This window comes from Colias croceus, chromosome 19, assembly GCF_905220415.1.
Source record: "Colias croceus chromosome 19, ilColCroc2.1".
In the NCBI taxonomy this organism is placed as follows: Eukaryota; Metazoa; Arthropoda; class Insecta; order Lepidoptera; family Pieridae; genus Colias; species Colias croceus.
This window is the reverse complement of record NC_059555.1, coordinates 7,488,213-7,508,548: the sequence shown is the minus strand read 5'-3', so window position 1 is coordinate 7,508,548 and position 20,336 is coordinate 7,488,213. Positions and strand designations below refer to the sequence as shown.

The window sequence follows — 20,336 nt, the reverse complement described above, 5'->3', positions numbered from 1 at the left end:
ACGAAACTTTACATCTTTTCGGCATGGGTGTCATTTTCAAAGTTTTTGAGACAGCTATTACCAAATCCCCAATGTAACCGTCGATAATTAGGTATATTTTTCTTACTCCTTTAAAGTAAACTTAAATAAAATAACAAAAACGTTAACAACCACAGTTTTGTAGAAAGTCTTAAAAAAAAACAATTTTAAAGAACATTGAAATGCATATTTAGAAATTTAATATAAAACGCAACTCTGTGGCAATAATGTTAATATTCTGACAGATATTATTAACTTTAAATATATTCTTTAAATATATTCGCTAAACTTTATTTAAAAAAAAGTTTATCTAAAACATTTAAACAAAGAGAATAAAATAAAAAAGAACGTGTGTGCCGAGAAAACGTGTCAGGAGTGAAACTTCTTGGGCGAGATTCATAGATACCAAAATCGCCGCCTTGCTCCATAACGCGACAGTATTACCATGACGCCATCTTGAAATTCGACGACCATCTTGGATTTTAGTTTTGACCTCATATTCGTTAATAGCTACCCCAAAAACCATGAAAATGACACCCATCACGAAAAATGTCAAATTTTCGTCAGCGCCATCTTGGATTATAGTTTTGACCTCATATTCGTTAATAGCTATCCCAAAAACCATGAAAATGACACCCATGATGAAAAGATGTCAAATTTTTCGTCGGCGCCATCTTGGATTTTTGTTTTGACTTCAAATTGGTTAATAGCTACCCCAAAAACCATGACAATGACACCCATGACGAAAAGATGTAAAATTTTTGTCGGCGCCATCTTGGATTATAGTTTTGACCTCATATTCGTTAATAGCTACCCCAAAAACCATGAAAATGACACCCATGACAAAAAAAGATGTAAAATTTTCGTCGGCGCCATCTTGGATTTCAGTTTTGACCTCATATTGGTTAATAGCTACCCCAAAAACCATGAAAATGACACCCATGACGAAAAGATGTAAAATTTTTGTCGGCGCCATCTTGGATTATAGTTTTGACCTCATATTCGTTAATAGCTACCCCAAAAACCATGAAAATGACACCTATGACGAAAAGATGTAAAATTTTCGTCGGCGCCATCTTGGATTATAGTTTTGACCTCATATTCGTTAATAGCTACCCCAAAAACCATGAAAATGACACCCATGACGAAAAGATGTAAAATTTTCGTCGGCACCATCTTGGATTTCAGTTTTGACCTCATATTGGTTAATAGCTACCCCAAAAACCATGAAAATGACACCCATGACGAAAAGATGTAAATTTTTTGTCGGCGCCATCTTGGATTATAGTTTTGACCTCATATTCGTTAATAGCTACCCCAAAAACCATGAAAATGATACCTATGACGAAAAGATGTAAAATTTTCGTCGGCGCCATCTTGGATTTCAGTTTTGACCTCATATTCGGTAATAGCTACCCCAAAAACTATGAAAATGACACCCATCACGAAAAAAAGCCAAATTTTCGTCGACGCCATCTTGAATTGTTTTACCCCACCAATCTATTCAACAACCCATAAAAAAGAGGATCTCAGGCAAGGTAATTTTAAAAACATAATTTTAAATTACAAATAATTGGAATATGAAACTTAAACAGAACTTTATTCATATAAAGTATCAAATATTTCAAATCACGAAAAAGACAGTGCACGCACAATAATCTTTTTTATTTCGTTTTTATTTTTGGCACGAGGAGCGATACACCCGTCCTTCCAAGAGCGCTTCTGAGCGCGGTCCTTTGGCGCGGTCTGACGAACCGCGAGAACAAAATGTATGAAGAAATCGACAAGTATTTTTAATTTAGCTCATTATTGAAATAAAATTTTGATTTAGATTCATAAAAATTACACCATATATAAAGGACTATATATCCCTCAATAAGATATAGTTAAGAAGATAGATTAGGCTCTTAATTTTCCTAAAATGGTACCGGTTTAGACCCCATTTTTTTGCATTTTATGCGTTTATTGTGATGGAAAAAACGTATTTCAGCGACAATTTTGTATGACGTCGTACAATTTTTATAAGATGAACGTAGAGCTGAATATATTATCTTTAAATTAAGATATTACTATGTTCTCACGTGTAAATGCTTTAAGTTAAAATGGTACCGAAAAACAGCGTGTTTTTGTAAAAATACGTTATAGCGTCCTTAAATAACACATTTGCGTCATTAATAGTTAATACATACATACATACGTTCCTATTTGTTGTACTGTGTACATCATTTGATTGATTGTTGTTTTCCTTGTACACCTACTTAGTCATGTTCAAAACTAATTTTGTACGGAGACTCTACTGGACAAATTGTATAAATTAATTCTCAAATATAAAACGAATTATTTCTAGGTAACGTAGGGAAAGGGTAAAGAAAAGGTTATTTTCTTCATATCTAGATTAAAGAAAGAACCTCAATTTAATGACGTGAAAAATTTGCTTAAACCTTTATTGCTAAAATGGATTAAAACTTTAAAATATATCAATAAAAATTAACAATCAGCGATGTGTTAGTACATAGAAGCAGAACAAACGAGTCCAATCTTAATTATCAGATAAATGTAATATCACATAACTACATATTATTATGTTTGAGACACGTGTGGTACGCTTGTCATAATAATTTATACCTATACCGCTTAGTGTTGTAAATCTATATGTACTTTATGTTCGCATGTAATTAGAATTTAATTGTATGTGTTATTATGCAGGAGTTATTAAAAAGTAACAGCAGTGGAAACATCGTCCTTAATAGAGACATGATAGAGTAAAAATTTTTTGGATTATTTTTTTTAATTTCGCTGCAATCGGGCAATATGTACAATATCTTGTTTTTTTTTTATTGTAGACAGGGAAGCGCATACCACAGTCTCGCCTGATGGAAAGCTGATGTGGCCTCAGATGTTACGCGCTCGGCGCTTCCCTAGCAGGTAGGTAACGGTTCACTCTACGCTAGAAGATTCATCTTGAAATTTCACAGATATTTCAAACAAAAAATAAATCAATCATTTTTTTAGCATAGGTATAAAAACATTACACAACAAACATTTCAAATTATTGAACCCTCGTTTGCTATCAAAATACAATCACAGTTTAATTTCCTTTGCCCCCGCTGTTTGACAGTTAAAAAAAAAACAAAACCCGCCAATCAAAATTCCAAATTTGAACGAGACAGCGGACGTCAAACGTCATTTTAGCCACAATCCGGTTTATTGCTCTTAGCACAATCCCCTATTCAATTGCTCACACAGTAACATAGTCCCCTCCCCCGCACGCAAATAACGGCGCCTATTACCGCACCCCGGTGTATTTAAGCGATAGATTGCCATGCATCCGATTCTGAGAATAAATTCCCCTTGCACGGTGAATCCCATTATTGTTATTTATCTGCATGCTACCATTAGCATCGAAATAGAGGAGAATATTTACTCTGAGCCATTGGAATTTTTTGCAAAAAATAAAAGATACATCTATATCTGAACTGAATGCAAACAAGAGATTGATTCAATAAAAATATTGCAAATAAAAATTCTAACTGCGAGATTCTCAAAAGAGAATCTCGCAGTTAGAATTTGTATTTAGGCACCATAATATTTGATGGTGTTCATATACACATCTGTCAGTAAATTCTGTGACCACGTTTCTATACCGGCAATCAAAAGTAATAAAAAGGATTGCACTTAAACTTTGATGTCTGATATACGTAATAAAAATATCATAATATACAAATTACCACCAAGGGGAAACTAAGATTTGAGGTTCTATGGGCTGTAGGGTCGCCATAATTATATGCATATTGCGGACATAATTTTATGGCATGTTTCTATATATGGTAGAAACATTTTGATATCTATAGGCGTATCAAGGTTATTCAGCCCAAGTTGAAAGTAAACCCGTCTAAAAAAAACAATGAAACAACAGTTAACCGTCTGTCTATGTGTTTATTTTTAGGCTCACTTGCGTCGCATTGCAAATTATAAACACACTTGTGTATTGAGGCTTGTTTTCTTGTGTTTTGTTTTTACTGGCTACCCATCTGGACTGGAGATGTTTACAAAGAGGCCAAATTTATAACATTGGAATATTTATGAATTAAGAATACAAACTTATTTAAAATTCTAACTAAGCAATAAATCTAAATAAAGAAAATTGTGCACTTGCTATGAAGGTGGAAATTTTTATCAAATACCCTCTTTCGAGCTTCGGCCGTATTTAAATATTTTAGTAGGGATTTATAGTATTATTTATATTGGATTAAGTGTAATAATTATACTTCCATCGAGATAATAACAATTCGCAGAAACGAAATCATCATTATCTTCCTTATAACGTTGAAGATACGGCACAGGTGTCATTAATAAACATGCTATTTTGCTCAAATAAAATTTGCACATTCCATTTATACAATGTTTACGAGTAAATAAATGGGTTGGTATTTTATTTCGTTCTAATACAGTTATAATACGGACACAAATTGTGTACAATGAGTTATCATAATTCATATACAATATTGCATTGATCTATTTCATCTCTTTGAACGACAATTCACAATGCTCTTATAGGTATGCATTATTATAAAGTCATTAGGATATTCTGTCCTATTCATTCATTCATTTCAATTGTAATTCATAAACGGAGCTTTACTTGTTGTGTCGCTATAAGTACTTGTTGCGTCCTCATGTCTAAAGATAGATAGAACCATCGAGCAAAATAAGATAATGTACATTGGTCCGTGGTCGTAGCGTGATGGTCTATAGCCTATAGCCTTCGTCGATAAATGAGCTATCTAACACCGAAAGAATTTTTCAAATCGGACCAGAAGTTCCCGAGATTAGCGCGTTCAAACAAACAAACAAACTCTTCAGCTGTATAATATTAGTATAGATTTACATCCGCCTATTTAAGATAAAATTATATCTTTACACTTTTTGAATTGGTTCCCAAATAAAGACCCATAGGCTACAACAGATAAAATATCGGCATCAATTTAATTACGCTAAACGCTTGTAATGTAATTTTCTTCAACTCGATTGGCACATAGCAAGTAGGTACCTAAGCATCTATTTTATTAGTTTTTTTGTTGCATAAAGTTGGTAAGATTTCTCGGAAAGTCGAGAATCGTGAGTCGTTCAACGATAGCTGATACTTTTCGTAGTGATTTGTTATAATCGTGATTTTGGTATCTTAAAGTAGTTTAGTACAAGAGTACAGGTCATCAATAAAACCGTTTATACAGTTATTATTCTATCCTCTTGTTTCTATATATAATATCATTGTTCTATGCTATTGATATTAAAGAACATGTATCTGCAAGATTAAATCACACCTCCTATTGCAATTGTTTTTTGCATGATTTAGGTACCTACGTTGAATATGCTTAAGATCAACAGAAAGTACACACAGACCAATCAGAATTTAATTAAACGCCTTTATAGACTTGAATAAATACCGACGCCTAGGTACTTAATGAGTAATTATGCAAGGCTAATCTTATAAAACAAATTAATAGAATGTGGCCCTCAATCTATAATCTAATTTTAGCTCAGTTAAATATAGATTAATTTCAATAAATCTAATTACACTTAGAGGACCATAACGGTTGAACAAATAAGTATAAAAGGTCAGAACAAGTGTTCTCAAGAGCTTATATTGACATTGATTGGGTCTTTAACAACTTATGGGTAACTACCATCCACCTACGACATATATTTTTATAGTACTATTCAGTATCAAGTTCAATTATGGATTTACAACTAGCCTTGATGAGAGCCAAAATAATACGAATACCATATTATAATATCAAATAATTTTAATTGAAATTGAATACTTTTATTAACATAACAACTCTTAAATCAGTAATCTACATAATGATATACATGGCTAATCTGCAGCCTGTAACCGTTTACAATGTACTAAAACACAATTGGAAATACACAATTTTAATCCAATAAAAGGCATTTCCAAAACAAATAAATCAATCGTCATTGAACGATGGTAACCCTAGGATTGCATGGGTGAATGACCAGTCATGGCCGCGGTGAGCTAGCTACAGCCCTATGTGGCTTACATTACATTTTTTAGTACATTCGAATCTTTAGTTCAGTAGGCCAGTTACTTTTATGTCATGCGGATTATAATTCCGTTATGATTTATCGGCGTACTTTATAAAAGATCGATTCAATCGAGCATAACAATGTTTATAAAATTGGTCTAAGATTTGTGTGCGAAAAAAAGTATGTAACCTGCTGTGGAATAATAATATTAAATAGACAATAATATATTACTTAGGATATTTGAAATATTTAACTAGTTATATTATCATTTGATTACTTAGAAGAAATTACATTTCTTAAAGAGGTTAGGTACTTGCTAAACGCAAAAGTTTCTCAGATTAGATGATCGAAGATCGGATCTAAATGAGACTACGTTTTTATCGCTTTTCCCCAGTGAAGAATGCGGGTAGAAGCTGAAATGTTAGGTATTGGATTGCTTGCTTACACAGAATTCCCAACCTACATGCAAACCAGATTTTTGGTATTTCCACGCATTCCGCAATTAACCTAACGTATCTGAAATATATACATAAACTGTTTATGTGCATTTAAACCATACTAAACATTTGAAACATGTTGGATTTCAAGTGAAACAATAACTACTCGTGCCAAGCTATCTACATATCTGTATTAAATTAGCACAGGACCCAATCCATAAAATCAACTTCTACTTTTAAGTGACTTTTTCATACATTGGAAGAATACCTAGAACGTATCGACGATACTTCACAGCTCAGATAAAGATAAGAGAGTCATCAATGGTTTGAAAAAACTTTATTACTAAGAATGTAGTAAGTACTAAGTATGTTTGCCTTTCAAAATATATCTTAGTAATACTACCAAATGGCTGAGCACTGTAGTAGAGAGTCACTAAGGATTTAAACGTAGCTTTATTAAATTATTAACGTATATTAAATATAGCAGGTATGTAATGGCGTTCAAATGTCTAAGTTATTTTACCAAAACACTGGGCGCCCTCTTTGTAGTGACACCCAAGCCTTAACCAATTAAGAGCCTTAATCAAAATAATTAATATAATGTTAAAAGCGTTTGATTGAAGCAACATTCCTGCGGTAAGGTCTATAACACATAACACGCGATATTGATTTTGACACCGATAAATACCTGTTCGTTGGCTTTTAACCTTCATACGGTGATTTGAAAAATCTTTGCATGAACGTCCAACTTTCTTTCTTAGTAGTTAACAAGCTTACACGTCTATCTAGGAAAGAGAGATAAGTAAACAATATAAATGTTTAGGATATTGATATCAAATTTCTTTATTGAATCTGAATGAAAACTACCTCAGTGCCTCTTAGTGAGATTATCATAAGTTAAAGAGAATGTATTTATAACTATCAGGTTGTGGCATTTAAGATACGAATTATACGTCCGTGCAATATATTTTTATTAACAACAACCAAAACAGAATTAATATCTAGTAAAAGTCCACTAAAAAGACTCATCAAGAAAGCCATCTTGAAGAAAGTCAAGCGAAACGTTGTAAAAAATGGCAAAATATTACACAAAATTATATTTAACTTAGGTAATATCACGTATTTTCGCACGACAATCATCGCAAACAATGGAAGGAAACTGCAACTTGTTTTCACAGTGACGCAAGAATATGTTATTGTTTTAATGTTCTGTGAAATTTTTAAAAATTAATTAATAACAATTATAAAGAATCACATTTTTCATTAAAAGTGTAGACGTTGTACTCCTGGGACAGTAAGATTCGTGGAAATTTTATTCGGAAGTTTTGCTGGTGAACGTTCAATATCGTTGATTTATTTGTATGTTCCATGTTAATTTAGGAATACGAGATTTTGGCCACGAGCAAAAATTTTAACAAAATATGCATAATTTGAATGCGACTACTTTTTGACATTTTTATCAGAACAATCTATCATGTGATCTACAACACTTTTGAGGAATAATACAAAATGCCAAATCAGATTTCTATACAGTTATAGATACCGAAACCTAAATCAGATACCAAAGGATGATCAAACCGTTGCTTAAAAACTCATTACTAAGCGAATACCCGTATTATTAACTATGTACCTAATCACATTCTGCAACAAAATAGTTTTATCCAATTTACGAATCTCTGTAAAAATAACTACATTGTAATAAATATCCATACGTGATATATAAAGCCGATTAAGGAAGGATCATCTTCGGATCAGTAACGGATTATCTGAAGCATTCCACTCGATGATATTATCATTGAAAGAGTTGTGTTAGAAATTGATTATTTTGCAACATGAGGTAATAATAATGCTACATTCTAACTACATATATGTTTATGTAGTGCTGTATATCATTTATTCATTATACAATTTTTGAGGGCTTAGGAAATTAGGAAGTCCATCTCTTGAACTAATGTAAACTGTATCTCAGAAGATGCGACCAACCGATATTTTATGCAGAATACAAACTACTTGATAATTAATGCAAACGACAAATGTTTTCTTTAGATTTCTAAAAGATATTGTAAACAGAGGGAATTCATTTACCAATATTTCTATATCCATGTTTTACTGGCGCATTTCAATTTTCAAGAAGCACATTTACATTATTCAATTGATCGTCAAGGTCGCCTTGCCATACTTTTGATGATCTCTTTTGAATTAATTGATAATTTTGCTTTTATCACCTTTTATGTTCACAATTTTGATTTCGATGCCGAGCAAAGACTAGCAATTGAGGTGTTTTTGGAACAATTGCAATCTTTTCAATTTAGGATTCATATTTTGTGCAGCTTCCATCTTGTAAGTAAATAATACGATTACATCTGTTTCAGATGATTTAAGTCAGTGATGTAGTTTAACATAAATTTTCTAACATAAGTTATGACTTTACATACCTATCCTTAAACAATAGTTTAAGGATAGGTGCCATTGGAGGAAATCAATCAATCATCTAATGACTCAGGATTATAGTATCCTCAAAGAAAAGAAAAACTAAACTGTTTTCAAATTTCCATTCCCAATTAGCTATTAAATAAGTATTAAAAGTACATTAAGGTTGCGCCGAATTGTAAGTAATAATAACGTGCGTCACAAATAGGGTGTATCGATAACACATTGTATTTGCACAAATGTGAGCCAAGGATCAGTCGTATTGTCAGTAGAAGGTTATACGACCATGTGTAAAAGTCATTAGTTATTATAATAAGTTGTTGAGCGATGATATGATTTGAAAGGACAGCGTAGCGCGTCTTAGTCACTGTCTGTAGTTAATGTTGAATTTATGACACTTTATTTATTGAGTAATGAAAACGAGTTCAAGTTTTATCAGAGAGCAATATTTATTTATAGTATTATTTAGGTTTATGTACATCAAGGAAGATATGTTTGGTAAATACTGTTATACAGTCTGATACGATAATGCTAAGGAACTTCTATTTATTTTATAATGCAAGAAACCTTAATAAAATGCTAAACTATATCTCAGACAACTGTAACATTGGACTGTCCTTCTTTTACGCTAAATCTGAGAAACGAATCGACCTAATTTTTTGCACAAGCATACAGTTCCGTGGACATCCGTCCGTGTACGCAGTAAAACGTGCCAGTAGGTACGCAACAAGCTCACAGCTTTAAATCTTCTCACCTAAAATTTTTAATCAACGTCTAAGCCACCATTATGTTTTATCTTTGATCAAATTAATTTACCTGCAGATTTTTTCCTGAATGCGTGAGAGAATCCAATACTTGGAAAACGAGTACGGAAAGGCATTTGAAGCTCTAAGCATACAAATGAAGATGTAACAAACCCAACTTTATATTCACAGTCCGCTGTCAAGATAGCTAATTATCACGTCCTTTCCGGTATTAAAATCAAAGAATGTAACGTTAGAGATATAAACGATAGCTCATAGATAAAAAGTTGTATTGATAAGTGTCGTTTTTCCAAAACATATTTCGTAACCAGAAAGGGTACATGTACAAACTGTACAACTTTTGATAACGAAAAAAGTCTACCAATACTAGCTGATACCTTTTCTGCTTAAATATCGTTTTCTCTTTTAACTTTGCCTTCACGACTAAAATACTTGTTGATTCAATGTTTTCCATTCAATTTACATTTAACATATTTACAAGAATGTTTGTTTATATATTGGAACCGTTTAGGAATACATTTGAGTCATTTAATAAGATAACTGTTTAAGTTACAAATTACTCATCAAGTAAAGTGCATCTAAGAGTACTCCTCGTTTAGGGACACTTGCGCGTGGAAAATACACAGAATGCAATGGTGTATTTAAATATTTATCCAACTACGTCTGAGTAAAGATACAAGTCAATATTTAAATGACCCATAGATATTTTTAACTCAGGCCAAGCTAGAGAGTAACGAGAAAAGTTTAAACTTCGCGAATCAAATTGCATAATGGATTTCTATCGTGAATAACTCGAAGAGCTTAAAACTATAATCGTTCTTGTTAGAGACCTGTTTCACAATACTGTCTGGAGTTTTAACTAGTTCCCAACGCGGTATTGCTTCATAATCCAGCTTAATCCAATTAAAACTCCTGCCTAAGTAGATTTTCAATTGTTTCTACATCACCATTGATTGCCAGACCGAAAGGACCAATTTGATAACGAGTGTTATTTCAAAACATGAATGTGATTATAAATGATTGGTGTCATGGGAGACAATTTAAATTGTCGAGGGAACGGCTGAAACTAAACACTTAATTGAGACATAGGATAGGAGTAGTAATACAAAGCGCACGAAAATGTTAGTAAGGTTAAATGGAAATTTATAAATATTAAACTAACTCATGATAACCTAGAGATTAAGTTTAATAGTTAAGTCTCATTTGATATCTTTTTAGAGACGAAATTCTTCATAGATTGGTTTCGATTGTTATAAATAATTAAATCAATAAAGTTATCAGTCTGTAGTCTGTTTATAGCTCTATTCGATTTACAACACAAGATATCAACTTCGAATAAATCAGCAGAACTTGTCGATTTCACAACTACCAAGGAATGAGTTACCACAAAATATATTTTGAGACATTTGCCACAATCCGCTTGAAGGAATTACCACAACCGCATATTCAGGATAATGTATTCATCAGTCAGCATTCGTTTCAACATCAAAACTGATAAATTAACTTTAATGTTTTCAAAACTCTATAGTTTTGAAAACAGATGATGATGTTCAACCTTTAAAAAATGCCAGTAATTACTATGCAACTCTGAATATTATTACCGACAGTTCCTAGTGTTTTTTCCAAGTCGAACGTCCAGTCGTTGCCGAGATTAGAGCGGTCAAACAAACAAACTCGCTAGATACAAGCTTTGCTTCCACAAATTCATATTCAAAACAGAGTCAAGCGAAATGACAATTCTAAATTGTTGGTTACGGTCGTTTCGAACACACTGGGGAGCGGTTTTTTGTGATGACCTCTTTTGAGCTCACAGATGATTTTATTATGATACGAATGTGTCAGAAAAACACATCTGATAATATCCCCCACGTAAACCATGCATAGAAAACATTGCTTACTGGGAATTTTAACGACCGAAGTTGTTTAATTTGTAGGTATTGTAACTTATAAGGAAAATGTATGGGATTTTTATCGGAGGAATAAATCGTATTTAGTATTTACTAGGTATAGGAAATTTAAGACTGTAGAACATTGGGAGTCCCAATTTGGTACGTTCATTTAACTATAATGTAAATATAGATAGAGAATTGTGCAAACTCATTATATTAGCAAATTGACAATTGTACAGAAATCCACATAATGCTAGAATTACACAGCGAATATGAATAGCGCCATATTAAATTATCTGTGGTAATTTAAGCTCTCGTAATAGTCGACCAGCGTCCATTAATCTATGTCAAGACACAAGGATGGGTCGCCATATTTTAGCTTTTTATTTAATCTCCATCATTAATACTGTTTGTATTGAATGTAATATCAATAATCTTGACCATTACTTTTTTAATTTTTCTGACGACATCACATCGAATAGGTCCTACAACTTAGGTAAGTAGGGTAATTGCGCTGGTTTGCCGTCCAGCTTCTGTTTTCGTCCATTTGACTGACCTGCTACAATCACGTGCGTAAAACTTGAATACAAACCTACCTTCCCGCGCAAGTTTGCACTTTTTACGGTCCATAATGTTTATGCAACAGTACTATCAACATTAAAATTTGATTTGACAAGAAGAGAGTTCAAAAAATTAACGTAAAAGTGGCCGCTTCGCATACGTGCCTTGCAGATGTCATCGCGCGAGAGAAAAATTTGCCGGCGAGAAAAGTTCATGGTAAGGTAAATCACTGTTTTAGCTAGTTTACGTAATGTTTTTGGTACGTATGTTTATTTATAAGCATAATAAACGCAATTATAAGTGTTTATCATACATTTTTATAATACTCTTCGAAATATTAAGTGGACGGATACTAGGTTACCAAATTCTCAAAATATTTGGTTTTCGTCCAAGTGGACGGAAACTCAAACAGCTACGTGAATATTTGTTAGGGTCATTTTACTTTATCGGACCTTTAAAATACTGAATAGTTTCTCCCGAAGTGATCTTTATTGCTATTAGTTTAGATTTTTTGGTTTCCGTCCACTGCTTTGTCAGTGCTGCCAAGATAAAAAAATATTTAAAGAAGTGGACGAAAACTAAATTTAGCTTTAAATGTTTTAGTTTTCGTCCATGAATGAGTATTGGAGTATCCAAAAATTAAATATAGCCATTCTTTTGCATTACTTTTCGTCTATTTTTACGTATTGAAAAGTTTTCTATTCAGTATCTTCCTTATAAATAATTGGTGAGGGCCAGAGTGTTGTAGGTACCTAATATTGTCATTCATTCAGTCATGTATCATTCTCCTTATGTGAAGTAGAGTCAATTATTCGTAGTATAAATGGGGGTAGGTCAGACATACGAGGGCGATTCAATAAATACTTAGCCTAGAAAAAGTATACGAAAATTTTGGAAAAGTAGCAATTTATTTTTCAACATAGTCTCCTTTTAGTTCGATATACTTAGTCCAGCGATGCTCCAACTTTTTTAACCCGTCCGAAAAATATGTTTTCACAAACTCTGTAAAATAGGCCTCCGTGGCAGCTATAACCTCCTCATTTGATCCATATCTATTCCCGGCGAGGGATTTTTTCAGATTAGGAAACAGAAAGAAGTCACCAGGGGCTAAATCTGGAGAATACGGTGGATAAAGCAGCAATTCGTAGCATAATTCGACCAATTTGGCCATGGCAACGGCAGACGTGTAAACCAGTGCGTTGTCGTGGTGTAACAGCATCTCTTTCTTAGCCAGATGGGGTCGTTTTTTCTTTAATTCGGCGTCGAATCGGTCCAATAAATTGGCATAGTAAAGCCCTGTAATTGGTTTACCCTTCTCGAGGTAATCGATGTAGACGGCCGATTTTACAGTTTTCGCCTTCTTTGGAGTACGTTCCCCGGTCTGGATCCATTGTTTTGATTGCTTCTTGGTCTCTGGTGTGTACCAGTGAATCCAGGTTTCATCGACTGTCACAAAACGACGCAAAAACTCCCCTGGATTCCGCTTAAACAACGCCAAACACGTCTCCGACGTGGGCTCACTGTTGCGCTTGTTTTCCGGTGTGAGTAAATGCGGCACCCATCGCGCCGACAGCTTTTTCATGCCGAGTTCCTCGTGAAGAATATGATTGACTGTTCCTTCTGAAATGCCTACAGTCTTAGCTAGCTCCCGAACCTTCAATCGGCGATTTGTCAATACGAGATCATGGATTTTTTTAATGTTTTCCTCCGTAGCAGCTGTTTTTGGTGCACCTGGACGTGGTTCATCAAAAACCGACGTACGGCCACGTGCAAACTCGTTGAACCAATTCTTGAGGGTGGCTATCGATGGAGAAGAGTCACCGTACACAGCATCCAAGCGGCCTTTGATTTCGATACGCTCTTTCCCGTCCAAAAATAGGAATCAAATCACCGAACGATATTGCTCTTTTTCCATTTTTGTAAAACCGATCGATACGTTCGCTTCCATAGGTTGTCAAATTAAAACAAATGAAGGGATTGGAATGAAAATTAAAAAAAATACTTAAAAAAGAATCAGCTACATTTTGGTAAACCTATTTTGAAACAATAGCGTCCCCTGGTGATGAGGCTAGGTACTTATTGAATGCACCAGGTAATACACTGTATTTTTTTTGATTATCATTCACTTGAGTATCATCTTTTATTCTAGGTCTGTTTTGCCAATGCAGTATTTTTTTATTATACTTACTCAACGTATCCTCAGAAAGATCTTATTGTTTTTAGATGGCCTCGAAGGAGTCTAAGAAATCTAGAAAAAAAAGACGCTGCGTACACTGAAGATTCTGTAGCTAAAACTTATTATTATGGCTGTGTGTTTATAGTACGTTTCATTTGATAAACAAAGTATTAGAATGAAAATTTTTGTTGTTAGAATGAATATTTCTGTTTTTTGATGTTATTTCTTAGTCCTGTAATTATTACTTGTTTCATTTACATTGTAAGGAACGCATTCCTTTCTTTATTACGAATGATTATACAGTCATCACTAACGCCTATAAGGACTGCCAAGTGCTACATAGATCTCAGTGTTGACTAGTTATATTGATTATTATTAGTAAAACCACAAGTAAAACTAAACCTGGGTAGTGAGAAATTGTAATGTTAATTAAATAAACGTATATATTTACCTGTAATTGATTTTAAACTTAATAGTTGACCTACCCTCCTTTTTCTACACGGTGGTCGAAAACTAGCTTACACTAGGACGAAAACCAGTTTTTTTGGACGAAAACTAGCATTTACCCTACTTTTGCAGAAAATAATTTAAATAAAAAGATACATCAAAATGATTTATTTTCCCTTAATATTATCTTAAAGAAGACTATATAAGGACTTAAAAAAAAAATTATATGTTTAAGGAAGGGTGCTCCAAAATATTTATTTCGTATCACAAAGTTGGCAACTCCTATAATTGGACGAAAACCAGCGCAATGACCCTACCTATATTTTTTCAATAATAATTATCTGGGCACTTTTGAAATACCAGGTAGGAACAAGTCCGTTGATTTTGTCGTGTACTAGATGTTATTTATTCAATTAACAATATCTTCTGAATTGCTAGCATTATTCACTGATTTGATCTGTGTTATAGAAAATCTTGATTTAGGCATGTTACAAGTTCCAATATAAATGTAAGAAATTGTGCCAAAAGTCCACATCAGACGATAGAAGATACCAATCGTGTGTAGTTCCCAGTGCCAACATTGAATTGGGACATTGTTTATTGAACTCAATTTGAGCTTATACTAACTATCTAGGTAACCTCAAATTGTGGCATAGTCAGAATACCTAAATGGAGTCTTTTTTTACGGCGGTGCTTTTAAAAATAAAATCCATTCGGATGTCAACTTTTTAGTACCTAAGTACCTAATTCATAATTTTACATGTCGAGTCAGGAATGGCTATAGAAGCGCTATTTAGTTTTTTGTAAGTGTATTTTTTAGCTTACTAATACAAACTTAAGTAGGATAAAGGGCAAAGAAAGGTTACGAGGGGACGATAACAAAGGAGTTTACGAGATTAGACACGTTTTAAAACTTTATATTTTAAATAAAAATTATCGGAAGATCGTGTTCTGGAATAATCTGCTGATCTGCATAGATTAGTCAGGTTTTAAAGGGGATTCGTTTGTCATATTTAATCCTAATGAGAGGAAACATAATTAAAATTCTTATTGAATATACCTCCCTAGTATACTTATACATTCTTATAATTGTTTAAAAAGGGCTCTTGAAGCTAAATTTTAAAATAGCCAAAGCCACAAAGACGGATGTAGGGATCAAATAAATATTCCTTGCGTTTCATTGATAGGTTGATATTCAGAGAACTGATTAATATCACATTGATATAATCTTGCCCACCCCTACATGCATTTAAAATGAAAACATGCAATTGCACAGCCCTATCGACAATAATAGTGCAATGAACCTAAAGAAATCGTTATAGGTACGTTCTACAACCAATACAACACTATAGATCTAGTAAGTACAGATATTGCGATGAATTAGATTTTTTAAGTAATGTTAGACCTAGGATGTCAGCTATATGACCTTGAAAAGCCACAATAAATCAACTGGAGTTTATCTTACAACTGATAAATATCAGCAAGAAACGTTATCTTCAGATATCCCTTTTATGTAGCGTAAATAGGTATGAAATTTGATTTGATAAAACAGATTTTACTAAATATAGGTACCTAAGTAGTTTAAAACAATTTTTTATAAATATTTAACGATCATTATCCCTTATCTCCCAAATGAATAAGTAACGATTTAGAATCACTTTCTCGTCAACACATAGGTAATCTACTTCGAAATAAAACGCTTACTCGAGAAAGCGAGTAACAAGAAACTAAGTTTAATTTTTGTTACACTACACATCTGGAGAACGAATAACATTAGCAATCCGACATGTATATAAAACACTTCTAACAATTATTCCGATCACAATTTACACAATCACAAGCAAAACACGCACCATATTATTTCAAAAAAAGTTCGTTTCGTTTTTAAAAACTATAAAGTTCGAATTATAATAACACCGGGCCGACCGGACACGTCCGCGGCCTACCGAAGTGAACAAACTTGATAGTTGCTCCGTGCTCGCTTGATTCTCGTCTTCGGCTGCATTTCTTTATAATCCAACCGATTTTAAAATCCTCAGATAGGTTTGATAGTTCTCACAACAGCGTACCGATTCATCGTAACTGTTTTAAATCTATTACGGACACATGCCGTGTGCGGGAAAGAGATAACAATATTGATGTTTGTCCTGCAATACTATGCGTAAAAGAGACGTAAGATCAGTGGTAGGGATTTGTAAAAAACACTCCGTCACGTGTGTGAATCAAGTTAGGCTAAGCGCGCACCACGACTTTATGCAGCGTGATTATTTTATCGCAGAAATACAACGTATGAGTTACTATGACAATGCGCGCACATGCGATTAAATAATCGCAGCGATTTTAAAATTGTGATTTGTCACATTTTGCTGCGACTGCTCGCGACGCGATTGTCGCGAAAATGAAATGCAGAATATGAAATTGTATGGTACCGCGCGCACTGCGATAATAAAATCGCACACTCGGGCCCGGCCGGCACTTCACTTGTGTTTCGTCTGTCCAACAGTAAACATCGTAGTGGTATAGGTAGGTACTGTTTGGTAAACATAAATTCAGTAATCTGTCAAAGGTTTGAATTTATTTATTTATTTAACACTTTATTGTACAAGAAACAAAATATACATAAAGGTTACAATAATAAAAAAAATAAAAAAGCACAAAGGGCGGCCTTTTGGCGGAATTTTCATTGTATAATAGCTCTATCTGCTAAACAATTCTATCTGCTGTAAAAGAATTAGTCCAATATAGACGAATTTTCTTTTTTTTTCTTCTTATCCTCCGAAGTAGTAAATAAAAACAAGCAACTTGTACGAAATCCATGATGAAAATGAGTAAGGATCACTATTAAATTATCGCTGTGCGCGCACCGTACTCTCTGCGATTTTCTACAGCGCGATTTTGAAATCGTGTCGCAAAAATTAAAATCGTGGTGCGCGCTTAGCCTTAGTGTTAAGTGACATTAATCCATTCTTGCTAAACAAAATTGAACTCTATAACAAGCTAGTATCTTTGAAATTAGTAAATCATCTACAATATGATGATGAGTAGCGCGGAAAATACAAAAACATGATATCAGGCGCGTATTTTTAATTGTTATTTTTTACACCTTATCATTATCATGCACTGAAAATCAAGATCAAGGTACGAATACAATATAAATAGTTTATGTTAAATAAAATCGAACAGTAATACGTGGCGACGCGATGAAATTTTAAATATTCACTGTACACTTTAACATTTAAAACAACAACAAAAGAAAGGTCATCGTTTGATTGATGTACAATACAACAATAATTCTACTATTCATCAAATTTTTAAGGCACATACCTGAGGGATAAAAGCGGTCCTCTCTTCTCCTTTGTTACATTAGCATTCGTCCAAACAGTGTTATTGTTTACGTATTTCGAACGCGTCAATTTATTTTTTTCAGCAACCGACGCTTTCAAAGATGGCGGGAGGAGACTGTCAGTTTTGGATTCCACTGGTTTTGACGGCGCCGGTGTTTTTTTAATAATTTTTAAAACGACGTTCTTAGTTTTCAGGTCATTTTTGTGTGGTGTTTTGGGCCCGGGGTCCGGGGTGTTTGGCTTGCTCCGTAGCGGTCTAGCTGGCTCTAAGGAGGTTTCACGATTTAGTACAAGCTTTGGCCGCTCGACACTTTTTCTCTTGACTTGTGTATCTGCTGGCGCTAAAATTTTATAGACAAAATGTATAAATAGGTAGGTATATAAAACTACAAACTGAAAATTAAAAGTCTAGTTAAAAAGTTTTGATTTAAGTAGGTTTAAATGATTAAAATTAACCCCAACTGATTAGGTAATGAATCACAAACATTCAATAATACTTTACAATCGAGACTTTAATCTACTTAATAATACTTAATTGTTAGAAAAAAATAATAGGTAATACCTTAACAATAATATAAAACTTGACCCATTATTATTTCCAAATCAAAAGTACCTTTTAATTTCCTATAACATTGATCAGACCTATTAAATAAAACATATTATACATGAAGATTTTTATTTCCGTAACATTAATTAGCAATAATAATAATTAATTACGCTAGAAATAAACAATATTCACCTGTCCTAGGTCGATTTCTAGTAACAGGTTTTGTCTCCGCGCTGCCTATTTTGCTAGTTTCTTCAACCGAATAGGAAGACGCAGCAGGCACTGCCTTGCTGCGTGAACTAAATGTTGCTTTGAAGAAATTCGCAGCCAAACCCCTGCGGGTCGCTTGCGGAATGTGCGGTTGCCTAGAAAAAAAAATTCGATTAAAAAGAAAAAGTAAAAAGGTTTAATCAGGGGACACCCGGGTTTGAACCGGGGACCTCTCGATCTGCAGTCGAATGCTCTACCACTGAGCTATATCCCCGCTGATAAAAGTGGTGAAATATACGTTTAGTTCCTACGTAAAGTGCCCTCTATAATGTTTTTTACAAAGCTATACTAGTTCGAGTACAATGTAATAGATGGCGTTACTAATCTTGTTTACAAAATTTTGTGATTTCACTGTTTGTAATTTTAAATTTGCATATTTGTGTGTGATTTTTACAATTATTATTATAAAATAAATACTTACTGAAACTTGATATTATTAGGCACCAGTGGCGCCTTCTGCTGCATAACCTCTTCTATCTGAAATTAAGAAAAACACATTATTGTCTTCAATTACTTACCAAAATGCTTACAGTAACTAAGTAATATATTTTTCATTCCAATTAAATTGATACGCACGATTTTGTTCATAACAAAATACGAATTATCTAAAGCCCATTTAACACTGCACTGTCTAAAATTGCAATCCCCGCTATTTTCGTTATCTTATCTTATAATATTGATCGTCTATAATTACCACGACAAACTTGTACTCCCGGGTTCGTCTCACGCCTGACCACATTTTTACCTAAGATTTTTACCTATTAACAAACTCCTGCAATACTATTTTATCAAGATATTATTTTCTTATGTCACATGAGGTTTTGCGTCATGTCATTTAATCTGTTAATCATAGCTTTTTTACCTGTGTTTTTTACAGTTATCCGGAATGTAAAGGTCAAAAATGTGGTCAAAAAGTTTATTCAAATAAAGTTACCTAACTATAAAATTAACGAACATAATTTAAAAAAAGCCTAACATACCTATGAAAATGATGGATATAACTAGGTACTTTTTCTTGTGTCTATTTACATAGTTAGGTATTTAATAATTATGTAATAAGCTATAAAATATTAAGGTGATAACGGATAACGAATATATAAAACAAAAACAAGAAAGACCGATCGAAATAGGTACATAAAGCATAATCTGAAGTTTTATGCTGGACTAGGCGGATATAAAAATTTCAATATCAGCTATTTTTTTTAAAAATTTATATTTTTATCTATAATTTTAACGCGCCAAATTTGTGACAACCTTTATGGAAATTTTACAATTAATATTGCTTTTTACGACGGCTGAATTCCATATTTCCATAGCAGGAAGGTATCATGGAATCGATTGAATAATAATAATTAATAACTAGACAATAATATTAGGTTATGTTAAAAAATATACAACACATTAC

At 33.3% G+C, this 20,336-nt stretch overlaps 1 protein-coding gene and 1 non-coding gene across 3 annotated transcripts in view; both read right to left on the bottom strand.

Moving 5' to 3' along the window:
- The window catches only part of LOC123700570 (cytospin-A-like), a 62,331-nt gene that overhangs the window by 27,928 nt on the left and 14,067 nt on the right, over positions 1 to 20,336 (bottom strand). For both annotated transcript variants that reach the window (XM_045647825.1, XM_045647826.1), the window contains exons 2-4: positions 19,353 to 19,408; positions 18,854 to 19,026; positions 18,095 to 18,455 (exon numbers count right to left, since the gene is read on the bottom strand). In XM_045647825.1, coding sequence (XP_045503781.1) covers positions 18,095 to 18,455; positions 18,854 to 19,026; positions 19,353 to 19,396 — 578 coding nt within the window. In that variant the 5' untranslated portion in view covers positions 19,397 to 19,408. The remainder of the gene's footprint in view (positions 1 to 18,094; positions 18,456 to 18,853; positions 19,027 to 19,352; positions 19,409 to 20,336) is intronic.
- Trnac-gca lies at positions 19,074 to 19,145 on the bottom strand. The gene has a single exon. It is a non-coding gene; the product is annotated as a tRNA-Cys (tRNA).